The sequence below is a fragment of the Asterias amurensis genome, chromosome 17 (assembly GCF_032118995.1).
Source record: "Asterias amurensis chromosome 17, ASM3211899v1".
NCBI classification, from domain to species: Eukaryota; Metazoa; Echinodermata; class Asteroidea; order Forcipulatida; family Asteriidae; genus Asterias; species Asterias amurensis.
In genome coordinates this window covers 11866278-11877982 of record NC_092664.1, presented here as the reverse complement: position 1 = coordinate 11877982, position 11705 = coordinate 11866278, and the positions used below count along the sequence as shown (strand labels likewise).

At 40.9% G+C, this 11705-nt stretch overlaps 1 protein-coding gene across 1 annotated transcript; it reads left to right on the top strand.

Moving 5' to 3' along the window:
- Positions 1 to 1072: 1072 nt before the first annotated feature.
- Positions 1073 to 9600, top strand: LOC139949605 (EF-hand domain-containing protein 1-like). Its single transcript, XM_071948029.1, has 11 exons — positions 1073 to 1216; positions 1848 to 2069; positions 2518 to 2656; positions 3323 to 3471; positions 3987 to 4142; positions 4549 to 4741; positions 5220 to 5440; positions 5967 to 6107; positions 6876 to 7270; positions 7817 to 8009; positions 8325 to 9600. The coding sequence occupies exons 1-11, from the start codon at positions 1172 to 1174 to the stop codon at positions 8400 to 8402; spliced, it is 1932 nt and encodes a 643-aa protein (XP_071804130.1). The 5' UTR covers positions 1073 to 1171; the 3' UTR covers positions 8403 to 9600.
- Positions 9601 to 11705: the final 2105 nt, after the last annotated feature.

The following is an 11705-nucleotide window of genomic DNA, read 5'->3' as shown; positions in this document are numbered from 1 at the left end:
CGAACGAACGAACGAACGAACGAACGAACGAACGAACGAACGAACGAACGAACGAACGAACGAACGAACGAACGAACGAACGAACGAACGAACGAACGAACGAACGAACGAACGAACGAACGAACGAACGAACGAACGAACGAACGAACGAACGAACGAACGAACGAACGAACGAACGAACGAACGAACGAACGAACGAACGAACGAACGAACGAACGAACGAACGAACGAACGAACGAACGAACGAACGAACGAACGAACGAACGAACGAACGAACGAACGAACGAACGAACGAACGAACGAACGAACGAACGAACGAACGAACGAACGAACGAACGAACGAACGAACGAACGAACGAACGAACGAACGAACGAACGAACGAACGAACGAACGAACGAACGAACGAACGAACGAACGAACGAACGAACGAACGAACGAACGAACGAACGAACGAACGAACGAACGAGCGAGCGAGCGAACGAACGAACGAACGAACAAACAAACAAACAAACAAACAAACAAACAAACAAACACACACAAAACAGACAGACAGACAGACAGACAGACAGACAGACAGACAGACAGACAGACAGACAGACAGACAGACAGACAGACAGACAGACAGACAGACAGACAGACAGACAGACAGACAGACAGACAGACAGACAGACAACAAACAAACAACAAACTAAACGAACAAACTAAACGAACAAACAAAGTAAACGAACAAACAAACAAACAAAAACAAACAATTAAACATACAAACAAACAAATAAACTAATAAGACATTTAATCAACAACTTGGAAAGAACAATATGTCTATGAAAATAAATCAAACTTTGAATGGACTAGAACGTGAAAAATGCGCACTTTACTTGCGTAGGACCTTTACTAAAGATGAAAATATCAATGTAGGGGGCATCCTGTGTCTCCTTTAGTTATTGTCAAGCATTCCTTTTTACCTGTTTCTGTTCAATAGAGCATCTAATTAATTTTGCAGATATGGATTTAAAGTTGAATTGAAATGAAGGAAGGACTTGTACAACGAGTTTATGGTGAGACGGTCGCCCGGGACCTAGCAACGTGACGTCACATCGTTGGAAACCATGTACACAACACACGCGAAAAATAAATCGTTGAGAATCAGTTTTGGATTGACAACGTGAAAAAATGGCTCTCCCGTTTTTACCGGGGAACACATTCACAGATCCTACGGTAAGAAAACATTCAAGTTATTTAGTAGATTATAGATCATAGAGTAAGGACAGTCGAGTTAGGGCCTACTTCTGTGATTCTTTTTGAGGATGTAGGACAAATAATTCAACGGTTAAATTAAGCTCGAATATGCGAGTGGTTTTTCGGGTTTCGGAACCTGCCGACTTGCGACTGCGAAGCCGCCCGTGCAGCGCTGTATTCTCGTCTATTTATTTTAGTTTGAACGAATGAGTAATTATAATTGCGGCTTGATTTTGAAATTATCAGGTCTAGGATTCTAGTGTATTTACACAATCACCTTTTATTATCACCACACACAAAACTTAGTTTGCCTGTCATAAGCATGATAAGGTTTATCGCAATTCAGAAACGCAATGCATTGTGGGAAGGAATATGGGGCGGTTTCTATTGCAGTTTCTACGACTCGCGTAGCAACGCCTATACCTTTGTGTGGGTTTAACAACGCCCTCTCTTGATATTTTGCTATTCGCGATAAACCTTATGATGGACTCATGCCTGTCACCCTAGCCCTGTGTTTACCATGTATGTTTACTGTCGAAATAAAGTTGTAAAAATGTCAAATTAATTAAAATGCCAATTAATTATTCAATCTGTTTTCTTATCCATACAGAAGAGGAGATATCACAGATCACAGTCTCTTGGCTACAAAAATGGCTACGCCCTGTCCAATCGACCGGAGGTTGGTATAGGTGGGGAGCCCATCGAAGTAAACCAACTTTCCCTGGCTGAGCTGGAAGAGTTAAACAACAAACGACCAACTCTGACCTACGGTCAAGCCAAGCAAGCCCCACCAGAGGACTTCATCCCTGCCCATGTCGCATTCGATAAAAAGGTAACGATCAAATCGTCAGGGCCCAATTTTATAAAGCTGCTTAAAGCAGAAAATACCGCTTGACAAATTTCTTTGCTGAGCAAAAATTAAGTGGGGCACCAGGGCCCAATTTCATGGCTCTGCTTACCGTAAACACAGATCGGCGCGTTCGGAAGTAGGGAATTCTGTGCTTACGGCAAGGGTATTTCACGGGTCAGCAGCAAATGTTTGCTTTTGCGCGTGCGTACTCCACGTTACTTGGCATGCTATGCTTACAAGGCTGGCGCAGAAATTAAGCGGGGAATCAGGGGTAAGCGGGGAATCATGATCGTAAGCGCAGAATTATGCGGTAAGCAGAGCCATGAAATTGGGCCCAGTTCTGTTAAGCAAAACTTGCTCAACAAAAGGTACCCTTTAATTCCAACTTAACCAAAACTATTTATTTCTGTTTTGTGTAAACTTTTTACAGGTGCTGAAGTTTGACGCCTACTTTCAACAGACGGTTCACGAATCCCGCAATGAATATTACCGTGTACGTCCAGTCATTATTTATTACTATCTGGAAGACGACAGTATTTCAGTCGTTGAGCCTCATGTTGAGAACAGTGGTAAGTGTAAAAACAAAACAATAATGATAATATGTTTGCGGTAACACAATGTGTGTATCTACATGTACTTGCTAGGTAGATAATGTTCTTTTAAGAACTTGTCCTGCTTTCTATTCTACTACAAGTTCTTTTCTTCTATAAAACGAGACATATTCTTAAAAAAAAACAATAGATACGCACATGGTTATTTGGCAAACATCAAATCCCACAAACAATCATGATAGTGGCTTCGTATATAACTGTCATATTCGTCACTCAGTGACGCTCGGCTCTTCAGTATTTTCAGTATTTTCCTACAAGGTATGTCGGGCTACAATTGAATTATGAGACCTACTCCTTTTACTTTACAAGGTACTGTGGCACAATATGCAGCCACTCTACAACCAGGAACATCGGGGCGAACCCTTTTGCTCTCTTTTCGTTAAGTGCACTGGGTTCTTTTACATGCGTTGTACAACACACGGAACCAACAGCTTAACGTCCAGTCCAACAGACCAGAACAAAGCAATCATAGTAAAGTGTCTTGCTTAAGTTTCACGACCAGAATGTCGAACCCACATTCTGTTGATCAGAAAAACCAGAGCTTGATCCACTGCTTTTATCCCCTTGGCCACGACACCCCATATAAGGGCAACCCCTGACTATTTTTTCGTTTGCATTTTTCAGGAATGCCCCAGGGCAAGCTGATAAAGAGACAACGACTCCCTAAGAATGACCAGGGAGATTACTGGCACTGGAAGGATCTAAACATAGACATCAACGTCACATTCTATGGCAAGATCTTCCACATCACAGACTGTGACAAGTGGACACAGGTAAACAATGCAACCAATACTTACTTTAACCCTCCACCTAAATTTTGGGGTCTTCCTGTTTTGTCAATATCTTTGCCTGGGGTTGCCATCTTACAGATCATAAACACTGTTGCATTACTGCGCGTTTATCTATTTCCATGATTTTGCTTGTAACCTCAGACCAATAGACTGATCCATTAAGCTCCGCCGCATTGTGTATTGACCAATCACAGCGCAAAGAAGGTCCGACCAACAAGGTTCGACATGCGTGCGCGTGCGAGAGCCCTATGGGCAATAAGCACAGAATTTCAGCATCAGCAGAGCCATGAAATGGACCAAGATGCTAATTAAGATTTTGTTTTCACTGTGTAACTTACTCATTATCAATCAAAAGAGTGTCTTTCTGTCAAACTTGATTTGGTATAGGCATAATTTGGTTAAGTTTCTCTGTTTGTAGCTACACATGTCAAACTGACTGAAAACCTGACGTGGTCCAATCTTTTATTATTATAATTTTTTTCTTTTTTTCTTTGCAGGAGTACATGGCAAGTGAAGGAATTGAGCTTGACACACCCCAGGGAGTTCCAAACGACCCATACATTGAATCCCGCAAGGAGTCGGCTGCTCTCCGTACCTACCAGACTAAGACAACGTTTGACAAGCTCAAACAGTTCCTAGAGCTTGATCGACAGGTAATTTTGATTTTCAAAAATTGTGTGATGGGCTGAAGTTTTCAAAAATATACTTCGGCTCAGCTCATGAAAAGACTGATATCTGAAACCAAGGCGCTCCAGAGTTGTTCCAAACGACTGCAACAGTCAATGTTCGACTTCTAATGCGTCCAGTCGCTAAATATTCCAGACGTCAAACTTATCATGTGCTTAATTCAGAATTTGAAGCTGGTGTTAATCTGTCCGTTTGCATGAAGTAGTGATTGCTACGAAAGCTTGTGCATTCAAATTTTATTAGTTATAATCTTTAAGTGCTTTCACTACCTTTCTTGTTTGTCCATTTTCTATCAATCAACCTGATTTGTAGCTCTAAGCTAATCCACAGACCGTTACTCATGATCATTCGATATTCTTTTCATCCAATCAGGTGCTGCGTTTCTACAGCGTATGGGATGATCGTGATAGTATGTTTGGTGAGATGCGTCCGTACATCATCCAGTTCTATCTGGTCAATGATACCGTGGAGGTTCGGGAAGCTCATGAGCCCAATGACGGTCGCGATCCGTTCCCTCTCTTACTCAAGCGTCAAAAGCTGCCAAAGGATCGCTACAATGTTGAATGTAAGTTCAGGATATTGAAGGTCTTTGATTAAGGAAATCCCATCTGTAGCCTCCAAGGCATTGATGTACTGCCTCCACACTACTGGTATTTAGTCAAAATAAAACTTACTTTGCATAAAAACTTACTTTGTAACAAGCAATGCAGAGATGTTGATAGTATAAAACATTTTGAAAAACGGCTTCCTTTTGAAGTAAAGTAGTTTGTGAGAAAGAGTTAATTTTCACTTTAATAATAAAAGACTTTAGCTGAAGCCTTTTATCTGAAAGCACACAAAGTAATGCAACAAAAGTGTTTTTTCGTTTCATTATTCTTTTGCAAATTCGATGACCATGAGCCCAAATTTTCACAGGTTTTTGCATAGGTTGGGATACTACATGTACAACTGAGAATACTGTTCTTTGACAATTACCAAACATGTCCAGTGCCTTTAAGATGGATGTTTTATCTTAAATTTGGTCACACTGTTCTCCCGTGCAGCATCCTTCCCCGCCGTCGTAATGGAACTGTCCGATCATGAAATCAAACAGTGGTGTACTCCTCAAGATTTCTGGATCGGCAAGACAGTCTTCATCTACAACCGACCGTTCCTGATCTACGATACCGATGAGTTCACCAAGGCATGGATGCATCAGAAGTACGGCTTCAAAGATTTCACCCCAGTGGAGGTGAAAGGACCGGCTAAGAACCTACCTTCTATGGTGAGTGTTATAGTAGCTCGGTACCTAAGCCCTCACCTCATAGTTGTGTAACACCAACCAGGGCCAAAATTCATAGCGCTGCTTAGCGGCCGATTTTGTACTTACTGTCCGATTTCCATTTCATAGCGCTGCTAACCGTTAGCACACGAAAAGGCATGCTTACCTTCTGGTGCTTACCGCATGAAAATAAATGACGTCACAATGCAAATCCATGGTTAACGCGCAATATGGCTGCCAATTTTTCTACTAACCTGTGATATACGCTAAGGCTTAAGCAAATTTTTCTGCTACAGTAAGCACGCAAATTTGTTACTGTTAAGCAGCGATATGAAATTGGGCCCAGGGCTCAACTTTATTGAGCTGCTTTAAAGCAAATGAGGGGGACACCAGTTACAACAATAAAAACTTGATAGGTGTGTGAAGTACTTGATGATGGGTGTTGCATCAAGACAAGTCCGCAAAACAATTCAAGATTCAAGAAGGCAACATACAATAACGATGATCTTTTCTCTTTACCATCTTGCAGAATCTACCGCCTTATAATGGGTTCGGTTCCTTGGAGGATTCATTGCAGTCTTGTCTCTCCCTCGTACCACAACCTCCCAAGAAAGACTTCATTAAGATGTTGGAGAACGACCACAAACAACTAAGATTTGAAGCAGTCCTTGTAAGTATCATATAATTGACTATTTGAGTTTTGAGCAAGACGCTTTACTATAATTGCTTCTAGTCACCCATAAATGGGTACCTGCGAGGATAGAGGATTATATTGTATTCAATAAAGCTACACATGTACCATACCACAGCTCAAGGCTGTATACTCCCCAGGGAGCTCAGAAAGATTAAAAAGGAATGTTATTGCCCCAATGACCAGGGGTCAATTTCACAAAGAGATAGGACTCGTCTTATCTCCCGTTAGGACGAGTAACTCGTCCTAACTTAGGATTGATCTTAAGGTCTGCATGCTGGGACTCGTTTTAAGTCCTAAGATTAGTCTTAAGTTAGGAAGAGTTTTGTGAAATCAACAGCAGGGAACTTCACAGATTAATGTAAAGAACATTGAGACATTATTGTGAAATGCGCTATGAGAGAACTAGTTGTACAACATTCTTAAAGTAATGAATTTGTCCATCTATATTTAGCGATGTTACAGCAGGGTACCAACCGCATCTCTGGCTGCAGCAATCACAAACCGACACCACTGAAATATGAATCTCAAAATCTTTTTCGGAAATTTGAATTGTTCAACTAAATTTGACTGATTTTTGATCAACGTAGGCACTTCATTGGTCAAAATTATTGGGCAGAATGCTTACTAACCTAATCTTTATAACAAGTAGATGATTGGTTAAAGATTTCAACAATTTCTTTTCCCTGGGTTGCTACCAAATTATGACCCGACCTTTAAATCTTGCATTCTCTATTGTTTGATCAGGATTCCGTTAAACCAGAGGATCGCGGTCGCCGATTTATCATCTCCTACCGCCTCGCTGATGACATGGTCACCATCTTCGAGCCGCCCGTGCGGAACTCAGGCATCATCAGTGGGAAGTTCCTGGAGCCCACTCGCGTCACTAAACCAAACTCCATCCCGGAGAGCCCCGAGTTCTACGGACCTCAGGACATGTACATTGGCGCAGTCATCCAGGTCTTCAGTCATCGCTTCGTCATCACAGACGCTGACAACTACGTGCTGTCGTACTTGGAGTCAAACAGCGGCGACTTTCCAGGGAGTCAGAAGACGATCGACACGATCCGAGAGAGGAGATCTTACGGTGAGCCAACGATGAAGACATCAGTGAAGGGCGCCCCCATGCAAGTCAAGAGAAGGTAAGGTTGTTTACGAGATAGGATGTAATGTTAAGAACAGCACAACACTTGGCTGGCTACACACCCGGAGACTGTATTTTGTGAATAAAATGAGGGTTTAAATACAAAACATAACCCACAGACTGTTCTTGCAAACTATCCTTCTAAAATGACTAGTATGTGGAGCATGACAAGAGCAGCTAGCAACAATCCTGGCCAAAATGCTTGGGCCACCCATTCCCAACGGTACATAAAACCAGTCCATGTCCACTTCCCCCTGACATGAAACATCCTCTCCCCTGGCCCCCCGCTGAATGTTGACTGGAACACAGAAGACCGTGCAATCCGTGCAAACAGAACTAACATTGAAAGGGGGCTGGGGGGCCCAACGAGATATAGCTGGGATTGTAGATGGTAAAAGACGGTGCTCCCCATAAAATGGAGAGAATATACAGAGCGCAAAAAAAGGCTCTCTCGTGCTGAAAACCTAAAAGCTCACAGAAAACAAAAACATATGCAGTAGCTTTATAATCTAATGTAAAATGTTTTTTTCTTTTCTTTTTGCAGTCCCGGTGATCTGAAGAGGCTGATTCACGAAATTAAAGCTCAGCTGCGGAAAGATAACTACATCAACTTCAACTCCCTGACTGAAGCGTTCTTACAATATGATCGAGACCGTTCAGGCTACGTTGATATCGGAGAATTGAAGAAGATCTGCCAGAAACAAAATCTGCCTCTCGATGATGACCTCATGGAAGCTGTAAGTCTTGAGATTTTTGTTTTCTTTCTCGCCCTCTCCTGCCGCCCACCCCTGAATAGAAGCACTCAGGCCTGATACTTTGAGGAGTCACCAAAGGCGATTGCCTCCTTTCCCCCTAGTCAATGCCTTGGTGCCCTTGAAATGCTCCCGTAGAAATTGATAATTTCCTTCTAGAGTGCCCCTAATGAGAAAATTGGTTTGCAGAAAAAAATGTCTCTGTCTGATAGCTCCTAAAACTGTTAAGCGTAACTTAATCATTACAACATTGCATGTTTTACTTTGTTCAAATAATTATATATATTTTTCAATTTGCAGTTAATTGAAGAGTGTGGCGGGGACGCTCAAGGCAGAATAAAACACGCTGAGTTCATGCGCTTCCTCACCTGGGATTAGAACAGCCACTGATGTACTTTGGATCTGGATTGGGAACAGCCTTTTCTTGAAGCCTTATGTGATTGAACCCAACTGAAGTTAAACCTTGGCACAAAAAAACACTTCACTACTTTATAGACCCACCAACAAAAACCCACCAACAAATAGTTATTTTTCCCAGGCAATGGATTTACTTTTGAGTTATTCTAACTGTAGTCAGCTTCTGAAGAGTAAATTATTCTAATTCACCTCGGGAAAAGTTTCCCTCAAAATTTTTACAAACTGTGGTAATCTGTTTTTGCTTTGCATTTATGGCTTCCAAAAGTGTTCAAACCTTGGTTGGCAAAAACTCAGGATGTTTCCTTTACAATACTGGTATTGAAGTGTGACAATAAAATAGAAAAGTCTTTAAAACTGCACGAAATAAACCCAGGGAAATATCCGTCTCAACATGGAGCAAGTTTGAGTGTGCACCATGGTTAACTAAAGGTTGACTGATTTGACTCAAACCCAGGCTAGTCGACCGTTGGTTGACTACGGTGGTCGACCATTTGGAACCAACCTCGTAACCGTGGCTTCTTCACTGGTCCCAATAGCCTGTTCAACATGTGTAAAGAGCAGAAGGGAACTAGCGACACTACAGCGAAAATGCGAAAGTGTTTCCAATTGCTGACTAGACTTTCAAACGAGTTGTTCGAGTGAACGCGTCACTCTACGCATTAACGTTGCTGGTCAGTGGTCAATCATTGGTTGACTAAATGTTCGCACTTGAACTTGCTCTTAGTTAGTGGTCACTGAAATTATCCTGTTGGGACAACTTAAGTTTGAATGGGAAGGGTGAAAAATGCTGTAATACAATGAATGCAAATCACATACTACTTTAGGACTTGCTGAAATCTTGTTATGTGTTGAAATGAGTTTATATTAAGACTTACAGATGCGCAGATTATCTAAGATTAAAAATTCTGTATAAAGTCTTGAGAAAATAATGCCTCGAGGACAAACACAGTTTCAAACTTTTTCAAACTAAACTTCTTCCAATTTTCATTTATGTTTGTTGATATTAGTGGGAACATTTCCTAATAAAATATTTACAAAAATAAAAACTATTGAACTATTTAATGTCTTAGATACCCTGTGGGTGGTGAATATACGATTTCACGTATAAATGTTGTACATAGTTCTGAAGTTCCCATAATTATATAGATAATTTTTTGTTGTTAAATCGTTACTATTAATGCAAGTTACATGTATATTTAGTCTTCAGTCAAGGCACTCAAAGCTTGGTACATAACACAAATCGCCAGTGGTGGTGCTGTTCTTGTTGTATGGGAAGCTGCGAGTTGCTTGAATAAAGACCAATGCATATATACAAAACAAAAAGACTGAGGCACAGAGTTCTAGTCTCTGTGAATACCAGCCCTAGGCTAGATTGCATAGCACTAAGATACATCTTAAAGGCAGTGGACACTATTGGTAATTACTCAAAATAATTATTAGCATAAACCCTTTCTTGGTGACGAGTAATGGGGAGAGGTTGATAGTATAAATCATTGTGAGGAACGGCTCCCTCTGAAGTGCCATTGTTTTCGAGAAAGAAGTAATTTTCAACGAATTTGATTTCGAGACCTCAGATTTAAAACTTGAGGTCTCGAAATCAACCATCTAAACGCACACAACTTCGTGTGACTAGGTCGTTTTCTTCTTTCATTATTATCTCGCAACTTTGATGAACGATTGAGCTCAAATTTTCACAGGTTTGTTATTTTATGCATATGTTGAGATACACCAAGTGAGAAGACTGGTCTTTGACAATTAGCAATTGGTTCCACTGTCTTTAAGATGAGTTGTCAGTTCTACTTTGGCGATTTTTATTGTGGCATCCAAAGTTGTTGCTACGGATCGATCAATCAGAGTAGAGGATTCAAGTTTGCTCGACGATAAAATATACATGTATGACTTGAGTCATTTGATTTTTCTTTTACAAACACATGTACATGCATTACGTTTTAAATTGAACTGAATTTCTTTGTTAGTGGTCATGATTACCAACTATCTTAATATTCCCTCCTGATGCATGTACATACTATCTTACACAATGCGTTCATGTACCAAACTTAAAACAGCAGGTCTTATTAACAAACTAAGGTGCATTTTTCTGTATCATATGTTTTGCATGTAACAAGAAATTATCCGTCCATTACTATTTTAGGACAATGCCGTCCAGAACTTTTTTATTTTCAGAGTGTTTTTTTTTTTTGCAAGACATATTAAATAAAATTGGATTGTACAAAGTCAAAAAATTAGTCCTTACGTTTTGTGTCTTTGATGTATTGGTGCAAATGGCGGCTATGGATGTACAAGCCAGTGCTTGCTTAGTGTATTTGTGCACACCTCCTCTGTTCTTTAAGGATGTTCGTGCATTCCACTAATTATTATGTTCTAGTGCAATCTTGTGGTTTCCATGTTCTATCTAGAGCAATCTTAAGGCTTTCAAGTTCTAATGTAATTCCACTTTTGGCTTTCATGTTCTACATGTATCTAGTGCATGGCGACATGTGGCTTTCATGTTCTATCTAGTGCAAGGCCACTTGTGGCTTTCATGTTCTTAGTGCAAGGCCACTTGCAATATGTGGCTTTCATGTTCCATCTAGTGCAAGGCCACTTGTGGTTTTCATGTTCTGGTGTAATTCCACTTTTGGCTTTCATGTTCTATCTAGTGCAAGGCATCATGTGGCTTTCATGTTCTATCTAGTGCAAGGCGTCATGTGGCTTTCATGTTCAATCTAGTACAAGGCCATGTGTGGCTTTCGTGTTCTTAGTTCAAGGCGACTTGTGGCTTTCATGTTCTTAAGCGCAAGGCCACTTGTGGCTTACATGTACATGTTCTTAGTGCAAGGCCACTTGTGGCTTTCATGTTCTTAGTACAAGGTGACTTGTGGCTTTCATGTTCTATCTAGTGCAAGGCCACTTGTGGCTTTCATGTTCTTAGTACAAGGTGACTTGTGGTTTTCATGTTCTATCTAGTGCAAGGCCACTTGTGGCTTTCATGTTCTTAGTACAAGGTGACTTGTGGCTTTCATGTTCTATCTAGTGCAAGGCCACTTGTGGCTTTCATGTTCTTAGTACAAGGTGACTTGTGGTTTTCATGTTCTATCTAGTGCAAGGCCACTTGTGGCTTTCATGTTCTTAGTACAAGGTGACTTGTGGTTTTCATGTTCTATCTAGTGCAAGGCCACTTGTGGCTTTCATGTTCTTAGTACAAGGTGACTTGTGGTTTTAACTATGAGAGTATTACAGTATAGTTGAAAGGGATTTAAAGAG

Coding starts and splice junctions, on each gene's coding strand:
- LOC139949605 (XM_071948029.1), top strand. CDS start 1,172: ATGGCTCTCCCGTTTTTACCGGGGAACACATTCACAGATCCTACG. Junction 4,742..5,219: donor GGATCGCTACAATGTTGAAT/GTAAGTTCAGGA, acceptor TCTCCCGTGCAG/CATCCTTCCCCGCCGTCGTA. Junction 8,010..8,324: donor ATGATGACCTCATGGAAGCT/GTAAGTCTTGAG, acceptor TTCAATTTGCAG/TTAATTGAAGAGTGTGGCGG.